Source organism: Daucus carota, chromosome 5 (genome assembly GCF_001625215.2).
Source record: "Daucus carota subsp. sativus chromosome 5, DH1 v3.0, whole genome shotgun sequence".
NCBI lineage: Eukaryota > Viridiplantae > Streptophyta > Magnoliopsida > Apiales > Apiaceae > Daucus > Daucus carota.
The window spans coordinates 14,464,265-14,492,124 of NC_030385.2; the positions used below are offsets into that span (position 1 = coordinate 14,464,265).

The following is a 27,860-nucleotide window of genomic DNA, read 5'->3' on the forward strand; positions in this document are numbered from 1 at the left end:
ATATTCAGAATAGCATTGAATGCAGTTCCTTCGATCATGCCAAGATCATAATTTCAAAATAGCATTAATCACGCATCCTTGAATCGTGCCACTGATCACGACGTCAGTTCAGATTTAAGCTTTACAACTTATTTGCATATGATATTCTTATCACATCAAAGCAGATAATTTGAATTACACATTCAAAACCATTCTTTCTTCCACGCCTCTAATCGCGACGGGTATGTTTTCTTTCTTGGCTTTTGAACAGATTTGTGTCCTCAGTCAGATTTTGCTGCCGTACTACTGATCTTGGCTTTCTTTACATATTAATTTCTCTATCTACGGACTTTGCTTTGCGCTTATCACGATTTCTATTGATTTCATGTTTCAGGAATTTGAGAAAAGGTTCGAACACTTTTGTGCAAATGAAAGATTTGTGTTGTGATATAGAACTTGGATTATTTTTTAAACATCATTTTTAACTCTTCGTGTTGGGATTTGTGTTGTGCAAAATCTTAGTGTTTTGTCTTTTAATTCTTCTGGATTCAATATATTTTGATTTTGTTATAGTTTGTCATGTATGATTTCTGATTTATGGTTAGCATAATTAATCGATCATAAAGTGTTTGTTTGAATGCCTAAACTAAATTGTTTGTTCTTTGTGTTGTTTGATTCATTTGATATATTTTTTATTCCTAACATGTTAATCTCTTCAAACTCTATTTGTGTTTCAGATTAATGTTAAAAGAAATGAATGATGATCTTAGAGTGAAATCGGTTCAGGTATTACAAAATAATTTCATAACTGATTTCCGCACTAGGGTAAAGTTTCCATACGCATTTATTTTCAAGATACAGTACTTTTGGTCTTGCTTTCTAGATTGTCTTGGACGTGATCGTATTGTTGTAAACATCTTCATGCAGAATCATTTGTGTGATACACAATAATTTGTAATAAGTTTGTGTCTGTTATTTAATAGGTATATTCTCATGTGGGGCGCTCATTTGATTCACCTGATATTGGATTAAGGCAGCCACTGGGTGAAAGTTTGGAAAGCTGGAGAGGCTTTTATGAAAGTATACGACCAATATATGGGATTGTGGCTTAGCATTGGTCTATGTTCTCTTTTTTGTATTTCTATTCTAGTTTTTGAGTTTTTTATATTGTATAGATGACATGATAATTTGTGATTAATTTTTTTACATTATTTTTACATAATTTCCTTTCGTATTGATAGTGATTATGATGCATATATGTCCTCTAATGCATTTATTGAGCCTCTGTTTGTTATCAAGTTTTCCTTGCAGCTGCTAATAGAGATGATTCGTCAAGGCCACTATCGGATGCTCATCGTGTGAAGATTTATATTCACTTTTCCTCAACATCTGCTTATTGATCTAGACTTTTTGTTTACTTCTTATCGTGTGTCATTGTTTTTTGACAAGAGCCACCGAGAATGTATATGACGCAATTTCCGTCCAAATACATGAATCTAACCTGCTATAACTCATATGTAAATAGGGAAAAGTTGTCAAAATATATTTGATTTTCAATAATTTTGGCATTAGTCCTTTTTTGTATAATATGTAGTGGTTTCCATTTTCACTATATTTAAGTTCAAATCTAGACTTTTTGTTATAATTTCAAATTAATGAAGTCCTTTTTAACTCCACAATTTTAGCTCTTGATAAGAAAGTTTTTATATATTAGATATTTAAATATTTCGATACATGGATCCAGACTGTTATAGCTCATATGCAAATAGGGAAGTCAAACTTTATTTGATTACCACTGATTTTGACATTAGTTACTCTAATACTTTTCCATTTAATATTTACGGTTTCCATGTTCATTATATTCAATTTTCAAAATCAAGGTTAATAGAGTATTTTTTTCACTCCATAATTTTAGCTCTTGATAAGGAAGTTTTTTATATATTTTACTTTTTAAATTTTTGGATACATGGGTCTAGCCTGCTATAACCCATATGTAAATAAGGAAAAATAGTCAAAGTTTATTTGATTTAACTGATTTTGGCCGTTATTATTACAATCCTTTTTTGTATAATATATACTTGTTTCCATATTCAATACATTCAACTTCCAAATCAATATTTTTTGTTATAATTTCTAATCAATGGAACACTTTTTAACATCACAATTTTAGCTCTTAATAATGAAATTTATATATATTAATTTTTTTATATTTTCCGATACATGGATATAGACTACTATAATACTTAGCAAAAAAGGAAACGTAGTCAAACATAATTTGATTTCCACTTATTTTAGCATTTATTACTACAATACTTTTTCGTTTAATTTATGCGGCTTCCATGTTCATTATATTCAATTTTCAGATCAAGACTTTTTATTATAATTTAATTATTAACTGAGTATTTTTTTTTTCATACCCGTGTGTGTACGATGGGATGTTCATGCGGTAATAAATGAGCATATTTTATATTTAAATAACTTAACAATAAAATTTTTTTACATGTGGTTAATTATAAGTTTTTTATATTTAAGATACGAGGTCAAAATGAGCATTGTTTGTTAGATAAAAAAAAAACAAAAAATCATACATGTGTACGTAGCACGGGTCAAAATGCTATGAGCATATTTTAATTAAAATAAAAATTTGATAAATGAGCATTGTTTTATGTAAATAACTTAATTATAATTTTTTTACATACAGTTTATTATTATTTTATTTAACATACGAGACGTCGCCGTTAGGCGACGCCGATGAATTTTAATTATATAATCATTACTATTTTCATTTATTTTATACATATTTTAGAAAAAAATACCTAATATTTTTTTATTATTTTAACTATACAAATAATGATTTAATAATAGATGCATAATATTATATATTTTTATTCCAAATATTAAATATTATTATTATTGTTATATTAAATATTTGATTATATTATTGATACTTAAGAAAAATCAATTACGTTATAGATATTTATGAAGTATATCTTCTTATTAGCAATTTTCAATACAGGCAATGAATGTAGCATATAATTTTAGTAATATAACTGAATTATGACAACATATGTATTCCTTTATTGATGTATTCTTTTAAGGTCAATTATTTCTTTACCTATTTATCAATTTTATTAAGGACGGGAGAAAAGTCTATCATCAACATATTCACCTTAATTTTATAATTAAGTAATGGATGGAAGTTATATAATCTGCATAATCATGTTAGGTTTATAATTATTTATTTATCTAAATAAAAAGATTTATATAGTCCGTGATGTTATAATTTTGGTTGCGTGATTTTATTTTATTCAATCGACATTCGTATATATAATGATCTTTAACATCTACAACGTATTGATCGCCAATAACATAATTCGAGAATTTTGACTCTAACATACGTTACCTTTCATAATTTATATCTCACATCATACTGTTTGTTAATAAAAAATGTATAGGTTTACAAGGGAAAAAAAAAACTCATACCCATGTGCGTAGCACGGGCCAAAATACTATGAGCATATTTTTGTTTAAATAAATTTTTGACAAATGAGCATATTTTTATTTAAATAACTTAACAATAAATTTTTACATGCGGTTTATTATAAATTTTTTTATTTGATTTAAGATACGTCGAGACGTCGCCGAGAAATTTTAATTATATAGTCATTACTATTTTCATGTTTTTTATAATTTTTTTTGAAAAACTTACATAATATTTTTATTATTTTAAGTATACAGATAATGATTCAATAATAGTTCCATTAACCTATAAATTTTTATTCCAAACATAAAATATTATTACTATATTAAATATTTGGTTATATCAATAATACTAATGAAAAATCTATTCCGTTATAGATATTTATGACGTATATCTTCTGATTAGCAATTTTCAATATAGGCAATAATTGTAGCATAAAAATTTACTAATGTGACTGAATTATGACAACGTATGTATTACTTTATTGATGGATTCCTTAATATAAGGTCAATTATTTCTTAATATATTTATCAATTTTTATTAAGAACGGGAGGAAACTCGATCATCAGCATATTCACCTTAATTTTATAATTAAGGAAAAAATGGAAGCTTTATAATCCGCACAATCAGGTTAAGTTTATAATTATTTATGATCTAAATTCAAAGATTTATATATTCCACGTCGTTATAGTTTCCGTTGCGTGATTATATTTTTTTAGTCGGCATTCCTATATATTATTATCTTTAACATCTACAACGTACTGATCGCCAATAATATAACTCTTGAATTTTGACTCTCACATGCGTTGCCTTTCATAACTTATATCTCATATCATATTGTTTGTTAATAAAAAATTGTATAATTTTACTATATAAAAAACAAAAACCCATACCCGTGTGCGTAGCACGAGCCAAAATGCTATGAGCATATTTTTATTTAAATAAAGCTTTGATAAATGGGCATATTTTTATTTAAATAACTTAACAATAAAATTTCGGCCATGCAGTTTATTATAATTTTTTGTTATTTGATTTAAGATACGAGGCGTCACCGTTAGGCGACGCCGAGATATTTTAATTGTATAGTCATTACTATTTTCATGTATTTTATAAATAGTTTAGAAAAAATTACCTAATATGTTTTATTATTTTAACTATACAAATATTGATTTAATAATAGATCATAAACTCATAATTTTTTATTCCAAACATGAAATATTATTATTATATTAAATATTTGGTTATATTAATGAAAAATTTATTCCGTTAAAGATATTTATGATGTATATCTTCTTATTACCAATTTTCAATATAGGCAATAATTGTAGCATGTAAATTTAATAATGTAACTGAATTATGACAACATATATATTACTTTATTGATGTATTCCTTTAAGGTCAATTATTTCTTAACCTATTTATCAATTTTTATTAAGAACGAGAGGAAACTCTATCATCAGCATATTCACCTTAATTTTATAATTAAAGAATGGATGGAAGCTTTATAATCTGCCAAATCAGATCAAGTTTATAATTATTTATGATCTAAATTTAAAGATTTATATATTCCGCGTCGTTATAGTTTCTGTTGCGTGATTTTATTCTTTTCAGTCGACATTCGTATATATTATTATCTTTAACATCTGCAACGTACTGATCGCCAATAACATAACTCGAGAATTTTGATTCTTACATTCGTTGCCTTTCATAACTTATATCTCATATCATACTGTTTGTTTATAAAAAATCTATAGGTTTACTATATAAAAAACAAAAACTCATACCTGTTTGCGTAGCACGAACTAAAATGCTATGAGCATATATTTATTTAAATAAAGCTTTGATAAATGGGCATATTTTTATTAAAATAAATTAATAATAAAATTTTGGCCATGCAGTTTATTATAATTTTTTGTTATTTGATTTAAGGTACGAGGCGTCGTCTAGAAATTTTAATTATATGCTCATTACTATTCTCATGTTTTTCATATATATATTTTTGAAAAAATTACCTAATATTTTTTTATTATTTTAACTATACAAATTATGTTTTAATAATAGTTCCATAAACCTATGAATTATTATTCCAAACATGAAATATTATTACTATATTAAATATTTGGTTGTATCAATGATACTAATGAAAAATATATTCCGATATAGATATTTCGGACGTATATCTTCTTATTAGCAATTTTCAATATAGGCAATAATTTAAGCATATATGTAATGACCCGGATTTTTAAAAATATTTTTATTAGTATTAAAAGTGATTTTTCTTTAAAGAAGGGAATAAGATTTAATATTTTATTCCAGTTTAATGAGTTTTCAAAGTTTTATATTTAAACCCCCGGGTTATTGTGTTATTGATAAATAATTGTATTTTCAAAACTGATTTTCATATATTGTTTTGAAAATTCTGTATGAATATTTTGTGAATATATGTGTTATGTGATTAAGTGGTATGGGTGAATTTGTTTGTTAATTAGTTATGATTAATTATTAATATTATATGAGTAATATATGAATTTTTGTGAATTTTGTGTTATCTAGTTTATTAAGCTGAATGCTCGTATGTGTTCGTATTCGCGAGATTTCAATTCCTATATGCTCAGGAGAAAATATAGTTTATTTGGTTATGTTCATATCGATTTATGGAATGTTAGATGATTTTATAATCGATTTACGGATTTAATTGCGTATATTTATATTTATTTATTAATTATTTGACTTCCGTAAAACCGTCCACTCGTAACGAGGTAGCAAATTTTCTTCCCGGAAGTTTCAACAAAACTCACCTTTAGCCTAATTTCAATATTCCGGACATTTTTCGTGTTTTGACTTTTTCGATCCGGAGTACGGTTTTTCCCGGAGTCGGTCCGGCGGAGTTTTGCGGGTATTTTAATTGTTGATAATTATCTGGTTGTCTCGATAAACGTGAAACTAGATATTTTGATTCATCCTTATCTTGTAATAATTGCAATGGGACCCGCATACTAATGACTGACTAAAAAGCCCCGTTTTGATGATTATCTTGAAAACCAGTACCGATTGGACCCCGTTTTATTATATAAAGCTACTAAATACATATTTTCATGTCATAAACGATCCAAAGGGGTACCAATTATTCGTAAGTATAAATAAACCTTTCTAGAGCCTATTTTCAACCGTAAAATCATTTCACTACTTTCTCTGCACGAATACCGAGAGAAACCGAGCGGTGTTCTTCGTGTTCTTCATAATCAAACGAAGATTTGAAGGTGTTATTGGAGTCAGAATCAAGCGTGCGAATAGTCAAATCGAAGATATCGAAGAGTAGAACCCAGATCAATCATCAAAAACAACATGAGATTCACAGGTAGGGAGTAATTGAAGTTTTAAAATTCGAATTATTAAGATTTAAATAGTGGATTTTTGCAAACGTGTTTGTTTGATTGTTTGGATGATTCCATGTTGTAGTACGTGCTTTTCTCGTCGTTTTGGTATATTATATGTTGATTTTTGAGTTCGATAACATATAGAAAAAGGGGTTTGATTATCGAAGCTTGTTCTTGAATGTTCTTGGGAGGTTATGAATGTTTCCAATTGAAAATTTGGGGCTTTTAGTTCGAGACGTTCTGGGTAAAAATTGATGATTCTATTACGAAGATCGTGTAAAATAGAGTAGTTTCATGTGTTAAAGTGTGTTGTTGGAGGCGTGTATGCGTTGCCAGGTTCCGGGAAACGACTCGCCGGCGGCGAGGTTTCCAAGCTTTTTCCGGCCATATATGTCCACGATTGATGAATCTGATGGATGAACGGAGTTGGGGGTGTTGTTTAGTTCGATTCTGGAGATTCTGGGAGGCAGTGGTGGCCTCTGTGGCCGTCTCCGACGAGTTAGGGTGGTGGCGGCGGCAAATTGCCGTTTGCACCCCTAACGTTTGGAGATGGTGACTTTGAGTCACCCGGGTTTTCATTCTTTCAAAACAAACCCTGGCAGTTCCAGTTTTTACAAAATAGACCCTGGACAAAAACTTTTCAAAAGTTACACTTTAAACCTTTTTATTTTAATTTTCAAAAATTGTTTTTATTTATTTATTTTAAATTCAAAAATGCTTTTTAATTATTTGTGTTTATTCAAAAATAAATCTAAATTAGTTTGTTAATTAATTTTAATTACTAATTAATTATTTTAATTGGTCAATTAATTTAAATATTAATTGATTAATTATTTTAATTAATTATTAATTGATTTTAATTGATTAATTAATTGGATTTAATTATCCTTTTTGATTTAAAAATTCCGAAAAATAGTTTCGAGCTTTGGAATATTTTTCTAAATTATGTTCAAGGCTCGACAATTGTTTATGAATGATTTCAAGTCCAATTTCAAGTATTTGGGACTTGATTATTTATTCGAAAAGTGATTCTTTTATCGATTTTAATTCCGAAAAATGTTTAAAAATTCCAGAAAATTCCCGAAAAATCATTTTAAACCCGAGACTCGATTTCACATTAGTCGGGATGGGAAACCTTATGTGTTGTGTGTTGTCTGCTATTGGTTGGATGTGTTATGTGCCGATAGGAGAGTGAGAAAACTGTTTTGAGCATAACTTTTGATCCGTAAGTCGGAATCAAGTGAAACGAAAGAGAGACAGAAGTTTATAAAGTCTATTTTAATGTGACATAATAATATGATGGAGTCGAGAATGTGAATAATTGTTGTTAAATACACAGAATGTGATTATATGTTATTTGATTGCTATTAATTGATGATTACGTGATATATAGGTTTATTCGTGATATTATATACATGGTTCATAGTATGTTGACCATGTCAGATATTTGGAAGAGGTATATTGTTTTTGTGAGATATGAAGAGTTAGTGTAAGATATGAGTTATACTGAAGTAGAAGGAGAGATTGGTAGATAGAGGTTGATAGAGGAAAAGTGCATGATAGAAAGTATGTGGAATTGAGTCCAGTTATTAGAGATGATGTCTACGAGTAAGTTAGAACGTTAGTCCTCGACGACAACGCTTCGAGCTAATCGGGATTTCAAATGGCATCAAGGTGGGCCCATAACCCACAGGTTGATGATCCAGACAATCAAAGATACGTTACGTGTTTGTGCTATGGATTTCAAAGGCAACTGGGATAAAGTTGAAGAATGTAAACTACATGGGCCAGAGTTATTACGGACGATAACGTCTACGATGACATCTTACGAGGCTATTACGAGTCAAATCGATGGATTATCGAGAACGTTGAAAGGATGACATAAATCGAATAAACGATTTTGTAAAGTAGAGTGAGAATTTGAGAAGACCTTGGCAATACCTCTCTTCAACTAAAGATTCTTTTGATTGTTTTCTCATCAGTGCGATATTATCATGATATCTTTTCTACAAAAGTTTTGATAAATGCGATCTTCAATTTCTCAAATTCTAAGATGACATTGATATTGATTATTGGTATGAGTTGGAAGGCAAAGATGTGTGATAAAGGTTGTTGTGAAGAGACAGTGATGTTCCTTGATATTGTTTGACATTTCTTGACATTCCTTGATACCCTTTCATCTTCTTTGATATTCCTTGATGTTATTTAATAGTTTTGATATTCCTTGACATTCGTTGATATTTCTTGACATTTCTTCAATTTGATTGGGATGAACAACCCTATTTATAGGGGACACAAGGTATACCTGTCTGTGTGATAGGAGTTGGATGGGACGCCATCACTTGTGTGTGTTGTGATTACAAGAAGGTTAACAACCTTTAGTAGTGTCTACTGTGGACACGCAACATTAAGTTCATTTGATCGTATTGATCTCCCAGTCACTCTTGTAGTCCAATGTTACCTATTTTGAAAACATCTTGTTCTATTCGAAAATTCCCAAAGATTGATTCTTGGGAAATGAATGTTGCAATCACGAAAGTTTGATTTTCCTTTTCCATTAAAGTTAAAGGTATGCCAAGATCAATCAAAGGTAGATGACGATATGATATTACGAAGTGTATAGTGGAATCTTCAAAGTGATACGTTTGAGTTCTCTTTGCGGATTCCGAGGGCGGAATCCTTATAAGGGGGGTAGAATGTAATATCCCATATTATTAAATTCAGATTTGATTATTATAAATGTATTTGTCTAGATATTATTGTTGGCTCTAGTTGAATATTGATGTGATTATGTGAATAGTTGTATGTGATTATACTTGTGTTATGGATTAGTATGGATTTTACAGATTATGCATCCTCCTTCTTTCTCTGATTCCGAGGACGGAATCCCTATAAGGAGGGTAGATTGTAATGACCCGGATTTTTAAAAATATTTTTATTAGTATTAAAAGTGATTTTTCTTTAAAGAAGGGAATAAGATTTAATATTTTATTCCAGTTTAATGAGTTTTCAAAGTTTTATATTTAAACCCCCGGGTTATTGTGTTATTGATAAATAATTGTATTTTCAAAACTGATTTTCATATATTGTTTTGAAAATTCTGTATGAATATTTTGTGAATATATGTGTTATGTGATTAAGTGGTATGGGTGAATTTGTTTGTTAATTAGTTATGATTAATTATTAATATTATATGAGTAATATATGAATTTTTGTGAATTTTGTGTTATCTAGTTTATTAAGCTGAATGCTCGTATGTGTTTGTATTCGCGAGATTTCAATTCCTATATGCTCAGGAGAAAATATAGTTTATTTGGTTATGTTCATATCGATTTATGGAATGTTAGATGATTTTATAATCGATTTACGGATTTAATTGCGTATATTTATATTTATTTATTAATTATTTGACTTCCGTAAAACCGTCCACTCGTAACGAGGTAGCAAATTTTCTTCCCGGAAGTTTCAACAAAACTCACCTTTAGCCTAATTTCAATATTCCGGACATTTTTCGTGTTTTGACTTTTTCGATCCGGAGTACGGTTTTTCCCGGAGTCGGTCCGGCGGAGTTTTGCGGGTATTTTAATTGTTGATAATTATCTGGTTGTCTCGATAAACGTGAAACTAGATATTTTGATTCATCCTTATCTTGTAATAATTGCAATGGGACCCGCATACTAATGACTGACTAAAAAGCCCCGTTTTGATGATTATCTTGAAAACCAGTACCGATTGGACCCCGTTTTATTATATAAAGCTACTAAATACATATTTTCATGTCATAAACGATCCAAAGGGGTACCAATTATTCGTAAGTATAAATAAACCTTTCTAGAGCCTATTTTCAACCGTAAAATCATTTCACTACTTTCTCTGCACGAATACCGAGAGAAACCGAGCGGTGTTCTTCGTGTTCTTCATAATCAAACGAAGATTTGAAGGTGTTATTGGAGTCAGAATCAAGCGTGCGAATAGTCAAATCGAAGATATCGAAGAGTAGAACCCAGATCAATCATCAAAAACAACATGAGATTCACAGGTAGGGAGTAATTGAAGTTTTAAAATTCGAATTATTAAGATTTAAATAGTGGATTTTTGCAAACGTGTTTGTTTGATTGTTTGGATGATTCCATGTTGTAGTACGTGCTTTTCTCGTCGTTTTGGTATATTATATGTTGATTTTTGAGTTCGATAACATATAGAAAAAGGGGTTTGATTATCGAAGCTTGTTCTTGAATGTTCTTGGGAGGTTATGAATGTTTCCAATTGAAAATTTGGGGCTTTTAGTTCGAGACGTTCTGGGTAAAAATTGATGATTCTATTACGAAGATCGTGTAAAATAGAGTAGTTTCATGTGTTAAAGTGTGTTGTTGGAGGCGTGTATGCGTTGCCAGGTTCCGGGAAACGACTCGCCGGCGGCGAGGTTTCCAAGCTTTTTCCGGCCATATATGTCCACGATTGATGAATCTGATGGATGAACGGAGTTGGGGGTGTTGTTTAGTTCGATTCTGGAGATTCTGGGAGGCAGTGGTGGCCTCTGTGGCCGTCTCCGACGAGTTAGGGTGGTGGCGGCGGCAAATTGCCGTTTGCACCCCTAACGTTTGGAGATGGTGACTTTGAGTCACCCGGGTTTTCATTCTTTCAAAACAAACCCTGGCAGTTCCAGTTTTTACAAAATAGACCCTGGACAAAAACTTTTCAAAAGTTACACTTTAAACCTTTTTATTTTAATTTTCAAAAATTGTTTTTATTTATTTATTTTAAATTCAAAAATGCTTTTTAATTATTTGTGTTTATTCAAAAATAAATCTAAATTAGTTTGTTAATTAATTTTAATTACTAATTAATTATTTTAATTGGTCAATTAATTTAAATATTAATTGATTAATTATTTTAATTAATTATTAATTGATTTTAATTGATTAATTAATTGGATTTAATTATCCTTTTTGATTTAAAAATTCCGAAAAATAGTTTCGAGCTTTGGAATATTTTTCTAAATTATGTTCAAGGCTCGACAATTGTTTATGAATGATTTCAAGTCCAATTTCAAGTATTTGGGACTTGATTATTTATCCGAAAAGTGATTCTTTTATCGATTTTAATTCCGAAAAATGTTTAAAAATTCCAGAAAATTCCCGAAAAATCATTTTTAACCCAAGAGTTGATTTGACATCAATTGGGATGGGAAACCTTATGTGTTGTGTGTTGTCTGCTATTGGTTGGATGTGTTATGTGCCGATAGGAGAGTGAGAAAACTGTTTTGAGCATAACTTTTGATCCGTAAGTCGGAATCAAGTGAAACGAAAGAGAGACAGAAGTTTATAAAGTCTATTTTAATGTGACATAATAATATGATGGAGTCGAGAATGTGAATAATTGTTGTTAAATACACAGAATGTGATTATATGTTATTTGATTGCTATTAATTGATGATTACGTGATATATAGGTTTATTCTTGATATTATATACATGATAAAAGATTTGGATGACATAGTGTCGTGAGTTGATTGATATTGGATAAGAATATATGGATTATAGTAATTGGATCTTGTTGGTTGATTGTTGATTGAGATAGGATAACAGGTGGATAGTCTAATAAATAGACGAGACGATGTTGGATTTTCGATAGGATTTATATGATAATTGATGGGCGATATGTTGTGTGGAATATGATTGACTATATGTTAGAGTCAAAGCATGCTTATGTGTTACGTGATATCTGATAAGTTTAAAGGGATATATAAGTGGGTGTCGGTATACGTGATATGTATATGCGATATATTGTTTAGTGACTATAGTATTATCTTATTCTCGTAAAGGATTGGGACGAGACGTGTACGCTCGAAGACGTCAGGAAGTCGAAATGGTATTGCAAGGCGAATAAGGGATGAATCGAGTAAGCGAAGCGATGTGGCGAATAGAGTATAGCTAGAGATGGTCTAGAGATTATGAGATGCATAGATTGTGAAAGTGGAAAGATGAGATAGAGATGTGAGACTGGAGTCAGATTTAAGGCAAGTATCCTGCACCCTGCTTTTGGATATATTGCATATTCTGATCCATTCTTTTTATATGTGTTGCAAGTATCCTAAACCTTTCTCTTGGATATATTGCAAATATTCTGATCCATTCCTTTGGTATATGTTTCAAGTATTCATACCTTTCTTTTCAATGTTTGAAAGTGCAAGTATTCTGACCCATTCTTTCTAATCTTCAAGTTTCTAAAGAATTTCCGTTTTACAAATTAATTCGAAGTTTAGATTGTCATTGAAGCATGTGTTGCTCAGTGATAGTTAGAGCTTTGAATGAATTGGGATCTTCTTGATTATTCAACCCGCCATTGTCATGCTGGTTTAGCAGGCTAAATTCAGTTGCTTAGCCGATAATGGAGGATACTGAATAGTTGAGGATTTCCTGAACTGTGATTTATGAAATGATGGATCATGATTTATGAATAGATTATTATCAAAGTTTGAATTGGAATTATTCTGTTGTTGATGATATTTATGATGATGTTCTGTTAATTTACATTGGCTTCTTGAATTGAATTAGAGAATTGGATTATTGTTTTTATATAAACCTGTGGACCAGATTCGTGGTCATGTTAGGCCAATGAGTGCCTTGGATCCAGTGATAGAGCATGGCGGGGCCTGCTCGGGGTTAGTGCAGAACTGATCAGCTGCCTAACCTTGGTTTTAATTAAAATGTGATAGTCCAATTCAATAATTCTTTGGAAAGATTGAATTTCTCAGTTTAAATGCTGCAAGGTATTGTAAATCATTCTATACAATACCATGAACTCATGAACTCAGGTTGAATCCTCTTATATCTTGAACTCGTGAACTTCTGTTATATCATTTCAGAACTATCATTGTTTATTATTACTTGCTGAGCATTGTTGCTCACCCTTGCTATTCCTTTCTAACCATTTCAGAAAGGCTTAAAGATGAGATGATTGATTGAGATTGTGAATAAGGCTAATGCTAGGCGAGGAGACAGAGTTGAGAATCCAGTGGTCGAGGAGTGTTCAGGAAAGTTGATGAGGTTGGTGCAAGCTAGAGCTGTGCTTTAGGGATTCAAGTGTAAGTCATAGCTGGAATTATTGACCGTGATTCTTCTTATCGAAGATGATCTGATTTGGTAAGAAATGTTGTGTAATATTAGTGGTGGATTCTAATTTCAATACTGTAACCTGGATGCGATCCTGCTGTTTTAGGGGGTTCATATGTTCTCTTTCGAATCATTTATTAAAGTTTAAATGTTCTCTTGAAATTCTCTTATTATGGCTTTCAAGTTTTGAATTTCAAGTTTTAAAATTCTTTTGGATTTTCATTATCTTTATAAAAAAAAAATAATAAAACAGGTTTTCAAAGTGTTTTAAAATGGTTTCGTGTGGTGACGTCAGGATCCAGGCCCCCGGATTCTCGGACCGTCACAATATAAATTTAGGGAAATTACCTTGTATACTGTTTTTTCAATCTTATTTTCAAAAATACTACATTTGCTAATCTTATTTTCAAAAATACTACCTTTCCTAAAATCTTTCAAATATACTATCTTTTTGAAAATATTTTTCAAAAATACGGTGGTTGCATATGCAACCATATATGCAACTGAATTCCTGATTTCAAGTTCCAGTTTTCAAATGTCATTTTCGACCTCATCAATGACATTTGAAAACTGGAACTTGAAATCAGGAATTCAGTTGCATATATGGTTGCATATGCAACCACCGTATTTTTGAAAATATTTTAGAGAAGGTAGTATTTATGAAAGTAAGATTGGAGAAGAGGGATGGGCGCGGGGGTACTTCGGGGTCGGAGAGTGCTATCCCCGCCCCCGATCCCCGAATTCCAACCCCATCCCCGACCCCACCCCGAACCCCGAACGGGGATTCTTTTTCTCCCCGATCCTCGCCCCGAACGAGGAACGGGGATCCCCGCGGGGATTCGGGCAATTTTATTTTTTTAATAAAAAAATAATGACTTTATAATATATGATATATTTTTTTATAAAAAACAAAATATTAACTCCTAATATACTAATAAAATGATATTAATTCATATTTTCAACATTAAATCATATTAAAATTGATTTATAACATAAATAAAAGATAGATTTAAAATTATAAAATATATTATATCACAATATAATTATAATCGACCTATAAAAATAAAGATTATTTCTTAATTTTAATAATATTATAAAAGATATCAATTTTTCGTTATTTATTTAGTATAATATATATAAACATATTATTGTATATATATATATATATATATATATATATACACAATCGGGGTCGGGGATCGGGACGGGGAGACACGAATCCCCGACCTCGCCCCGATCCCCGAATTTTTTATAAAACTTTACCCGATCCCCGCCCCGCCCCCGAAAAATTTCCCGAATCCCCGACCCGAACGGGGCGGGGTTCGGGGCGGGGATCGGATCGGGGTCGAGCGGGGCGGGGTGAATGCCCATCACTATTGGAGAAGGTAATATTTTTGGAAATAAGATTGAAAACTTGGTTATGAATAAAAAAAGCCCATCAATTTAGCAATGTAACTGAATTATGACAACATATGTATTACTTTATTGATGTATTCTTTTAAGGTCAATTATTTCTTAACCTATTTATCCATTTTTATTAAGAATCGGAGGAAACTCTATCATCAGAATATTCACCTTAGTCAGGTTAAGTTTATAATTATTTATGTTTCTAAATACAAGGACTTATATATTCCGCGTTGTTATAATTTCTGTTGCGTGATTTTATTTTTTTTCAATCGACATTCGTATATATTATTATCTTTAACATCTACAACGTACTGATCGCCAATAACATAACTCGAGAATTTTGACTCTTACATACGTTGTCTTTCATAACCTATATCTCATATTATACAGTTTGTTGATAAAAAATGTATAGGTTAACTAGATAAAAAAACAAAAAATCATACATGCGTACGTAGCACGGGCCAAAATGCATGAACATATTTTTATTTAAATAAAAATTTGATAAATGAGCATCGTTTTATTAAATAACTTAACAATAATTTTTTCTTTACATACAGTTTATTTTATTTTTCGTTATTTTATTTAAGATACGAGGCGTCGCCGAGAAATTTTAATTATATAGTCATTACTATTTTCATGTCTTTTGTAAATATTTTAGAAAAAATTACCTAATATTTTTTATTATTTTAACTATACAAATAATGATTTAATAATAGATCCATAAATTTATAAATTTTTTATTCCAAACATGAATTATTATTATTATATGAAATATTTTGTTATATTAATGATACTAATGAAAAATATATTCCGTTATTAATATTTATGACGTATATCTTCTTATTAGCAATTATCAATATAGGCAATAATTATAGCATATAATTTTAGTAACATAACTGAATTATGACAACATACGTGTTACTTTATTGATGTATTCCTTCAAGGTTAATTATTTCTTAAAATATTTATCAATTTTTATTAAGGACGGGAGGAAACTCTATCATCAGCATATTCACCTTAATTTTTTAATTAGGGAATGGATGGAAGCTTTATAATCTGCATAATCAGGTTAAGTTTATAATTATTTATGTGGCTAAATACAAAGATTTATATAGTCCGCGTCGTTATAATTTCTGTTGCGTGATTTTATTTTTTTAATCGACATTCGTATATATTATCTTTAACATTTACAACGTACTGATCGCCAATAACATAACTCGAGTATTTTGACTCTTACATACGTTGTCTTTCATAACTATATCTCATAGCATACTCTTTGTTCATAAAAAAATGTATGGGTTTACTGAATTAAAAAAACAAAAACTTATACCTATGTGCGTAGCGCTGGCCAAAATACTATGAGCATATTTTTATTTAAATAAAAATTTGATAAATGAGCATATTTATGTTTAAATAAAAATTTGATAAATGAGCATATTTATGTTTAAATAACTTAACAATAAATTTCTAATTAATTAGTACGCTTCTAATTAATTAAAAATTGGGTTCATTCAAATAAAGATTTAATACGAATTTTTCGGAGTTATCTGATTTACCTTTGTTTCCTTCTATTCTATGTAGGAAATTGGAGTCCTTTTGGAAGCTAGCTAAATGGCAGACTTATCGCCTCTCCTGCTCTATTTGTTTTATTAATATTAATATTTGATAATTGATTGATGTCTTTGGATTTGAGGATTTGTTTGATTCGCGTGATTATTAATATATGTTGCGTGTTTTTCGCTAAAATAAGTAATAACGTTTATATTATCGTTAACGACTACAACCCATCGTGTGACTTTTACATTACATGACTATTCTAACTTATAAACAAGTAAAATTTTATAACTTAATACCCATGATAAATACTTTGACTGCGACGATTACCTGTCATATTTGAGCTTAATCAAGACACAAAGTACAAAGCATAGGTTGAGTAGATAAAAAAATCAGAGAATCATACCCGTGTGCGTAGCACGGACAAAAAATGCTAGTTTATAATAAAATAGATGATCATGACTAAAATATATTCATATCCGTCGTACCGTATTAATACATCTGAATCCGCTTTTATTAACCGGTTTAGATAGTGCATAAAAGGTCCTCACACTTCAATTTGGGTACATTTAACTAAAGCTTCATATTAACCATTATTTTTCAATATGCATGTAAATCTGATGAATCTATTATGTTTATATAATACAAGTGCCGAAGTGCGTACATTCAGGAACCGATCGGTGAGATTAAAATAAGTGTTTTTTACTTAAAATAAAGAAGTGAAATAGAAATTAGAAGTAAGTTAAAAATTTATAGATGATTAAAATGTTTGGGAAAAAGTAAAAGCCATGTAATAAAAGGTTGTATTTTCAACTTTTTTTTATAAATATTTTTTGTCTTTTTAGGTAAACGATATGAATAAATGTTTCTAACTTACGAATACAGGATTTTCAAGCCGGGCCAAACACCCCCTCATTATAATTAGCTAGTGAGATGGTCGAATAACATGCTTGAAGTTTCTTATTGAAGTCCAACAAATAACAACATGCTTGAAGTGTCTTATTGAAGCCCAAAGTATATTTAATCCAAAGTGCCCGGACTCTTTACCACTTTATATTGTGGACTACGCAAAATACTATATAATTCAAGGATCAATTCGATCCAGTTCACGAAGCAATCTTAATCAGTAAGAAATAGTGCCTTTGTTTAAGGCTTGTAACTTGTAACAGTCCTAAAGCAAGCTATTCATTTCCAGACGCCTACTTGTAGTTGTGGTCCAGTGGAGCAGTTGTATTAAGATACTATATCTTAGGATAAAATATTTCAAATAATTAAATTTCTTGAGTTTAGATAATTAATCATAACTACCGAATGTAACGTGTCAGAAACTTGAATCAAGCTAGCGTATGTGTCATATGTTATTGCGACAGTCAAAGAGAGCAGGTTATTGTACTCACCTTTTATCATATCTACTCTATCCGTTTGAATTTTGCATTTCATTATTATATCATTGTAATCGAGAATTTTGAAATTTACTATCAATAGTATTAAGTTATCAGCTCTTATGAAATCTACTTAGAAGCTGAGAACATGGACACGGACTTGAAATAACAAAGAACTCGTACTCGGTTATATATATCTAACATGAATACGTGTGTCAGATTCAGCTATTGATGTTTATGTCGATCTAAAATAAGTAATGTCATCCAACTTTCATGTTTATGTCCATTATGTAGCACACTATTTCGAGACAAAATAAAAGGTTCGGGTAATTTAATAATCTTATCACGAGACTATGCAACCAGATTCGTGCGGAGCATCATCTCAAGTTAAGAGTTATGCTGAAGTTACAATTGTGCAACTAGGAATTTGATAACAAGTATAATTGCATTATGAACACAAGTTTACCGTTACCAACGGAAATTCCGATTCCGTGCTTCTGGTCATAAAAATTGACATCTTCATTTACCGACACAAGTGAATATGACCGAGGATAATACTATGTCCTGATTTGCTTTAACTAACATGATTGATCAATGATTAATACAGTAATAGGCTTTTTCCACGTGAAATAGTCACTACTCCCTCCGTCCCAGTCATTTGTATACAAATGGCTGGGACACGGAGACCAAGAAATTGGGTAAGAAATTAGTAAAGTTAGATGAAAAGTGGGTATAGTGGTGGGACCCATGTATATTTAATAATAGATTTGAGATAGTGGAGGAAAGTAGTGGGTGTAATAGTGTTTATATTATTATAGAATGAAGATAGTGGAGGAAAATAGTTGGTGTAATGATATTTTATATTATAAAAGTTTACTATTTTTGAAATGTATACAATTGATGGGACGTCCCAAAAAAGAAACTGTATACAATTCACTGGGATGGAGGGAGTATTTGATTACACTAATCAAATCACTCTTCCCTTCAGAGGCAGATTAGTTGAGATGAACTTTGTGTTTGTTACACAGATGATATAAAAACAAAAAAGTTCACTGCTACAGTATTTTAACCAAAAGTTGTTACCAACTCCAACACTCTGTGACCCTCTCCCCTGTTTCCTCAGTTTGGATTCTTCTTTATATACCCCTGCAATCCATAGCAACTTCTACAACTTAGCATTTTACAACAAGCCTGCATAAATTATTTAGTTATTGTTGTACTTGATACTTAATATGGCTCAAACCATGAGCATTGTCATGCTCTTATCTCTTATAGCTTTTGCTCCTCTTGCATTTTCTCAAAAAACTGGAAGTCTGAGTCCAAAATTCTATGACCGGTCTTGCCCTAAGGCAGTTGAAATTGTGAAGTCTGTCGTCGCAAATGCTGTCGCCAAGGAGACTCGGATGGCGGCTTCACTGCTCCGCCTTCATTTCCATGACTGCTTCGTAAAGGTTTGACACATTTTTTTTTTTGTATTAATACTTCATGCACAAAGAGTACTTTGTAGTTGAGAGTTTCGGACAAGGTCTGATTAATATTTTTTATTGTGTCATGCAGGGCTGTGATGCGTCGATATTATTAGACAGCACGGGTACCTTAATCAGTGAGAAGAGGTCCAACCCTAACAGAAATTCAGCTCGCGGATTTGAAGTCATTGAGCAGATAAAATCTGCACTAGAGAAGGAGTGCCCTCAAACCGTCTCGTGTGCAGATATCATGGCCTTGGCTGCAAGGGACTCTACTGTTCTGGTAAATTTTTCGCCTTATGTTAATTCTGTCCATGTAATGTATATGACCATATCAGAACTCTTTTCCCCAGCTTAAACGCACAAAATCACAGTTCTAATTATTAATTTTTCACGTGCATACAGACGGGAGGACCTAGTTGGGAGGTTCCGTTGGGAAGAAGGGATGCTAGAGATGCAAGTTTGAGTGGCTCTAACAACAATATTCCTGCTCCAAACAACACTTTCCAGACCATCCTCACAAAGTTCAAGCTCAAAGGCTTAAATGTGGTTGATCTTGTTGCTCTTTCAGGTAACTTATTGCTTATTTTGTCACGCGTCTACACTCTACAGGGCAGGACCGACGCTATGGCTGGCCTCCACCACCACCAAAAAATCAAATCAAAAATAGTGCTTAATGGCCCATGAACTTAAAAAAAAAAAAAAAAAAGACTGAGCCCACCCTATCATATTCCAGCATCCCCTGCATGAATTGATCCAGTATAGCCTATAGCCCAAGTAATATCGGATACTTATTTATGGATAATTGTACTGCAGGAAGTCACACAATCGGAAACTCAAGATGCACCAGCTTCAGGCAGAGGCTGTACAATCAGTCGGGCAATGGGCAGCCTGATTACGCGTTGGATCAGTCGTACGCAGCTCAGTTGAAACCTCGGTGTCCAAGATCGGGTGGTGACCAGAACCTTTTCGTATTAGATTTCGTCACTCCACTAAAGTTTGATAACAACTACTTCAAAAACTTGTTAGCTTCAAAGGGCTTGTTGAATTCTGACCAAGTTCTTGTGACCAAAAGTGAAGCATCTTTGGAGCTAGTAAAGAAATATGCAAACGATAACAAGGCATTCTTTGAGCAATTTGCCAAGTCCATGATCAGAATGGGAAACATAACTCCATTAACGGGTTCCAAAGGTGAGATCCGAAAGATTTGCAGGAAGATGAACAAGTAAGAACAGAGTGTATGTTGGCACCCTCAGGAATAAATATGATACCATGTTAGGCATTTCGTTTTCTCAGTTTTGTGATTCTCTTTTTCGACGTTGAGTGGGTATCCATCCACTTCTGTAGTGGAATTTGTATTTTATGGTTTATAGTAATTAAAATCTTTATACGTTTGTTCTTAGGATTTATTTTTTTATGAGTACCTGATTTACCAAGAGTTAATTATATTTTGTAACTCTTCACTTTTTTTTTTGGTCACGAGACACAAAACACTTTCACGTATTCAGTTGTACCAAGGTACAATATCCGAAAGAAAAAGCTTTTTTCAACCAAGTAAATTCCCAGAAAACACCCATAAAGCAAAACAATACCCGTATATGAAGAAAGACTAAGAAGATTCATTCACTAAAGTTCACCATCTAACCGAAAGTCATGCATATATGTTTTCGGACATTTAGACACTGAAATTTCAGAGCCTGAATACGCAAAACAAAGAGACATGCGGTCTACACTAGAGAGGAGAATGTGAGAAGAAAAAGGAATAAACAAAAAAAATAAGAAAATTACACCAAAAGCGAAGGATTCAAAAAAAAAACTAGAAGAAAATATAACAAAAGAATAATAGAAAAGGGAAACCTGAAACCAAATGAAAAAAAGAAAGAAAATTGTAAGATGCATCACTTTGATCGAAACTTGTCAATACTTTTTTGTATTTATGATATAAATTTCATAATATTTTATATTTTGTAATTTTCAACTTTTTATTCGTTAAAGTTTATCGTTAATATTATTTATTTGGATTTTTGTGATCTTATTTATTTCGTCTTATTTTTCATAAATACGTCATTTCATTTCTAAAAAATATGTAAATGCGTATTTAATTTTTTCAAATTCACCCAAACATACCCTGTTAAACAATGATTCAAGAAGTACACAAGGTCTGTTTTTTCAAAAATAAATGATTTATTTCTGAAAAATAAGATAAGACAAATACGATCATAAAAATATAAAAATAAATAATGTTAAAGGTAATTTTTAACGAAAAAACAAGCTGGATTACACAGTGCATTATAAACTATCACCCGAAAATTAAGTGTAAATACTGGCAAGGACAATCAGGTCAGATCAGATCGGGTATGGCATAATTCATATTCAAACCAAAATATTTTATCTATATCCGAATTTGATCCAAACCCAAAAAATATTCGAAAATGAATATCCGAACCTGATTTGACAGATTTTGAATCGGATTTAGGTACACTTAAAATCTAAAAATTTTGGATTGAATATTTGAATACTCGAAAACTGATATTTAAAACCCAAAATCTGAGAATTAAAATTTAATACATTAATAATATTGTAGTAGTAAACAACATAGGAATATAATCATCAGATTTAATTAATGATTATAATACATCATCTCACTTACTGATTTAGAAAAGAGGCACTTATTAATTTATAATTTTTTTTTAACCTGAGATCTATTTGAGAACAAAATACACGTATGAAAAAATGCGATAAAATTGAACTATAAAACATATTTATTATTATTATGTGATAAGAACTATAAAACATGTTTATACTTATCGTATTAAAACAGATATATTATGAAAATGACTTATTAAATTAAGACATATTACACAAATACCAAATAGCATATTTGATACTCCTTCTGTTCCATTTAATTGTATACGTTTCTTTTCAACTGCTCGACACGCATTTCAATGCTCTCATAAAATATAGTTCCGTAACTTATTTTTGAGATTTTCTTTTTCTGAATAAAAATATAACATCCAAACTTTAATTCAGAAAAAGAAAGTTTTAAAAATAAATTACACAACTGCACTTTACAAGAGCATTAAAATCCATGCCGCGTCCCCGTCCCCAATGTATACTACTCAACCGACGGAGGGAGTATATGGCATACATAATCTTGTGTGTGTATTTCAGACATTTTTCCGGATTTCGGTTTTCGATCGAATTTCAAATTAGTAAATACTAAATTCAAATCCAAATTCAAAAAAATACGGGTCTAAAAAACAAATCCAACTTCAAAATATCAGATTCGTTATATCTAAATTTCGAATTCAGATTTTGAATATATTCCTCGTATCAGATTATTCTATCATCCCAACTAAATACTCATGTGTGTCTGAGTGAAAATAAAAAATTATAAATTATAATTAACTCATTTAATAATATCGGGGTGAAATTTTAATTAACAAGTGAGTCAGTACTTTTAATTAGCAAGAGAGTCTATATTTATTGGGGTGAAATTTTACTCCCTCTGGTCCTTATTATGAGGTACCAAGACTTTTTGCACACAATTCTAAGTGCTTTGACCACACACTTAAAATTATTTTTAAAAAAAATTTCTTTTTCTGAATTAAAATATATATCACATATTTTAATTCAGAAAAAGAAAAATTTTTAAAAAATAATTTTAAGTAGGTGGTCAAAGCACCCAAAATTGTGTGCAAAAAATTTTGATGCCTTATAACAAGGACCAGATGGTCTAATAATAAATGTGTTTTAACAAGAAGATATTATATTAATCTATAAAGTGGCTAATAGGCTTTATTTTTTTTATGATTATAATCACTTTCACTTTCACGTGGATGAATTGTACCAAAATATAATATTTATAAAATAGGATTTTTTTCATTCAAGAACGTTTATCATCTAATCGAAAAACATACAAAAATTTTCCGAACATTTAGATAATAAAACATTCATGTCTGAAAATGAAACCTGAAAAAATAACGAAATGTTAGAACAATAATTATATGAAACTAAAATAATAATCAAAAAAATAATTAAAGAGCTATTATTATAAAAAAAAACTCTTATAAAAAAATAAATCAAATAATCAAATGATTCAAATAAAATGAAAAATTATATATCTAATAAATCTAACCAAAGGGGTTTACTTTTGGTTAGATACAACTAGAAATTTTGATAATTAATAAATTTAAATTTATAATATAAATTATAAAGATATATAAGTAATATCTAACCTCTAAATTGCAATATACTGAAATTAAAATATAAATATATTAAAATAAATATTTCAAAAACACGACACGAAAAGTGTATGTTTGGTTTTCAATATTTGGTACACGGACACGATAATACACGTTGAATTTAGTGTCGGGTTCGTGTTTTTAGTTTATATATATGAAAGTACACGAAATTACACGATATAAATATCTTTTTAAAAAAATAAAATATATTTTGATGTATATATATATAGCACGTAAGTGTACAGATTTGAACTTAAGTGCATACAAATATACAGATTTAATATATATTTTATTATATAATATATAAAAAATATATCTTTTAAATATATTATAATTAAATCTTATTATTATATTTATATTAAATGTGCACGGAAATTACCCGTTTCGAAACCAATACGAGCTTGAGATCAGATACAAATCATTTGAACTTCGAGTATACTAAAGGTGAAAATATACGAAAAGACACGACTCCAGCTCTACTTGAACTTGAAGTCACTCGAAGATAGCAGAACAGAACTTAAAACTCCCATTTCTCTGTCTTAGAATAAACATCCCTTAAACCCTAGAGCTCTCGTGAAGTCAAAAAATGGTGAAAAATGGAAGAACAAAGAAAAGATATCACAAACCCCCAAAACCCCAACATCACTCAACCTCATCAGCAGCTGAGAAGAACAAAACCATCACTGTAAAGACACTTCCAGCAGATCTTGTTCTTGAAATACTCTACAGGACTCAAGTTAAGGCACTTGTAAGATGTAAGTGTGTTTCAAAATCTTGGTATGCTCTTATTAATCACCCTACATTTATACAAAAGCACCTTGAGTTCAACACTTCAAGAAACACACTGCTTATATGTAATTTTGGCTGTGATCATAAGTTAGCAAAAAATAGTCATTTTAATGATTATAGTCGTAGACTCGTTGGTTTGTTAAGCGTAACCGGGCCTCCCATTCCGCTCCTTCGAGTTGATAGACACTTTACTAATAGGCCTAATTACCCGAAGAAAATTAATTTTCTTGATTTTACTAAGAGAATGCTTATTTCTGGTTCAATTAATGGCATTGTTTGTTTAGCTCATCATCAAGAAATGTCGGGGCGTTTTGTTGTTTTATGGAACCCGAGTACTCATTATTGGAATCCGATTGCTCTTAAGAATTGGGATAATGTGTCAGTTGGTTTTGGTTTTGATGCGCTGCAAAGTGATTACAAAGTTATATGCATTGTTCCTGAAACTCGCCTTGGAAATATAGGATGGTCTCGGGTTGAGATTTACTCTACAAACCAGGGTTCTTGGGAAAATGTTGATGGAAAAGACATCATTCCATTCTTGCCTATTTCTGGTTTGCATCATTGTCATTTTATCGTCAAAGGTGTTCCATATTGGATAGGGACTGATGTACAGGCAAGAGATGCATATTTAAATATTTTGGGGAGAATTGATCCTGTTACGGGGCTGTATAAGAAAGTAGTGTATCCCAGCCATCTCGAGAATAAGGGTCGTGTGTGGGTGAATCCTTTGAAATGGAAAGATTCAGTTGCTACTGTAGTTCTTTTCCCAGATGGGGATCCGAATCAGATGGTCGATTTGTATGTGCTGCTGGATGAGGACACATCTAAGTGGACAAAGATGTATAGTCTCGTGCCACCCAGTTTAATAAGTGATTTGGAAGGTACATGGGTTCCTCAGTGCTTTAGCACAGGTGAGATTGTATTTGAGCTGTCGACACAGGACCCGAATATTGTTCAAAATCTGGATCATTGTATATGTGACCCTGAAACTGGTCGTGTGTTCCGTAACAATGAAATTGAGGCATTAATTCCATTTTGGCACGAGTCATACAGTCATGTAGAGAGCCTAGTATGTGTCGAGGGATTAATGATACAGATTGGAAAGGAGCACAAAGACAAAAAGAGTAGCCCTAAGATGAAGAACTGGTATTTGCAATCAAGAACTTTGATTATTGTTACGTGTTGTTCATACCGTGCTTTCTGATTGTTATAAATCTGTATTGATCAGCATGCTAAATGTTTTAAATTTAGAGCATAACTAATCTTAGTAACTGAACTAAAAAAAATTTGTGTGTATAGTAGAATGTTAAGGCTCTGTTTGAAAGTTAAAAGTTTGGGGTAAAATTAGAGGTTTGGGGTGGTTTAGAGGTTTGACCATTTCAATCCGCTAATGTGTGTAAGCCATCATCCCAGGCTGGACAGCCTTCATCATTTTTCCTAGTTTCCCAACGTTAGACAGATTCACCAAACGCGGCACCGTCTGACTCAAGTTATTTTTCATCCTCTGATAGGTTAAGGTAGGGGCAGGAGGGTTAGGATAGTTGTGTTTGTGAGGTTTTTGGTTGGGGTAGTAGGGAAATGCAGGGGCTGGTGGAGTCCCGACATTATATCCCGTGGGATAAAAGTTGGGGAAAGGGTGATTGTGTAGTGGATTTGGGTTAGTGATAGGGTGGTAGGGTTTGGCATTTGGGTTAAGGTGGTGGTTGGTTTTGTGTCTTTTAGGGTGTGAGGATTGGCTTTGGTGGTAGTTTCTATTGTGGTTAAGGGAATGAGGTTGAGGTTCAAGTAGATCAGGGTAGTAAACCGGATCAGGGTTAGGGTTAGGGTTGGAGAGTTGTTTAAACTCCATGGTTAAAGGGTAGGGGAAAGGTGATAGTGATAGTGTATGGCTTTTGGTGTAGAGGTGAAAGTGATTGGGCAGTTGCCTTAAATAGGCAATAAATAAGGTGCTGTTTGGGTAAAGGAATAAGAGAATAAGTGGAAAGTGACACTGCCGAGTGTCTGTGAATGTGTGTGTTGGTTTAAAATTTGTTTCTTTGTGGGTGGGGTCATATCCAAAAGTGAAGCATTAACTCTTCTTAAATGCTCCAACTGGCAAAGGACGGCTGAGGTAAGCAAGAGATGTGCAAGGACATCTCTGACTTGGTACAGAGGAGAAGTTTCTCTAAGTCAAGGCGCCACTTAGCCAATTTTAACCATTTTAATAAATAAAAACTCTTCTGATTAAGTTTTTGAAAATCAATTGGACTGACTGATGTGATAAGCATCAAGACTTTTGAAAACTCCATTTTTTTTGCACATAAGAATCGAAGCACATAATTCCAGTTTTAAAAATATTAAACACTTGTCCATCCATTTTAATTAAAATTCGTTCGCTCAAATCTCTTGGGAAAACTCCTAAATCTATGTGGCCATGTTACACCCCAGTGTTCCAGATACTGGGAATTTCATGGAACTCCCAGCCAAGTCTTAGGGTGTTAGGCATTTGTGTGCTTGTGTATTCATTTTAGCATGCGTAGATTTATAAGTTATCATTTTAAAGCATTCAGTTTATCCAAAACAAGATACAACCATTATGAATACAAGTTACAGATTTTGAACAGAGCAAGGACACAATTTTTCAAATAACACAGACTAGCATGGCAGACAGATAAGTAGTATCAACTCAAATCCAAGAAACAAATCCAGCAAAACCGAAGTTATTCATTTTTAATATACAAGTACAATTATATCAAGTCGGTTTTAAGGAAATACTGATTTCTTAGCACGTTGAGTTTGAAAGATTAAAGGAATTTCTAATTCGAGATTTTGTGAAAACATTTTATCCAATTTATCAAGATTGAGTCGAATCAAATTTTATGAAAAAGTTGTTAAAGACATTTAAAATTTTCATGAAATCGATTTTTCAAAAGCAACATAGAGCATAATTTCAAGAAGTTCATGTTATCACAACTTAAAATCATGCCAGACATGTAAGATTTCCAATCAAAATCCATCCCTCCCAAACTCCACCTGCAAAAACTCTCGACGAGCAAGTTAGAAAACGGTAATTGCAACGATAGAACAA

The 27,860-nt window shown here is 31.3% G+C and overlaps 2 protein-coding genes and 1 long non-coding RNA gene across 3 annotated transcripts; all 3 read left to right on the top strand.

The window, feature by feature from the left end:
- The first annotated feature begins 10,128 nt into the window (after positions 1-10,128).
- Positions 10,129-12,981, top strand: LOC135152602 (uncharacterized). Its single transcript, XR_010291922.1, has 2 exons — positions 10,129-10,876; positions 12,661-12,981. It is a non-coding gene; the product is annotated as an uncharacterized LOC135152602 (long non-coding RNA).
- Positions 12,982-19,441: 6,460 nt separating this feature from the next.
- LOC108220388 (peroxidase 72) lies at positions 19,442-21,162 on the top strand. The gene is made up of 4 exons (XM_017394140.2): positions 19,442-19,745; positions 19,852-20,043; positions 20,166-20,331; positions 20,577-21,162. The coding sequence occupies exons 1-4, from the start codon at positions 19,527-19,529 to the stop codon at positions 20,987-20,989; spliced, it is 990 nt and encodes a 329-aa protein (XP_017249629.1). The 5' UTR covers positions 19,442-19,526; the 3' UTR covers positions 20,990-21,162.
- Positions 21,163-24,462: 3,300 nt separating this feature from the next.
- LOC108222354 (uncharacterized) lies at positions 24,463-26,103 on the top strand. The gene is made up of 2 exons (XM_017396274.2): positions 24,463-24,759; positions 25,078-26,103. Exons 1-2 carry the CDS (start codon positions 24,591-24,593, stop codon positions 25,995-25,997), a joined length of 1,089 nt encoding a protein of 362 aa, XP_017251763.1. The 5' UTR covers positions 24,463-24,590; the 3' UTR covers positions 25,998-26,103.
- Positions 26,104-27,860: the final 1,757 nt, after the last annotated feature.

Coding starts and splice junctions, on each gene's coding strand:
- LOC108222354 (XM_017396274.2), top strand. CDS start 24,591: ATGGTGAAAAATGGAAGAACAAAGAAAAGATATCACAAACCCCCAAAA. Junction 24,760..25,077: donor AGTTAAGGCACTTGTAAGAT/GTAAGTGTGTTT, acceptor TTGTTTGTTTAG/CTCATCATCAAGAAATGTCG.
- LOC108220388 (XM_017394140.2), top strand. CDS start 19,527: ATGGCTCAAACCATGAGCATTGTCATGCTCTTATCTCTTATAGCTTTT. Junction 20,044..20,165: donor CAAGGGACTCTACTGTTCTG/GTAAATTTTTCG, acceptor ACGTGCATACAG/ACGGGAGGACCTAGTTGGGA. Junction 20,332..20,576: donor TGATCTTGTTGCTCTTTCAG/GTAACTTATTGC, acceptor ATTGTACTGCAG/GAAGTCACACAATCGGAAAC.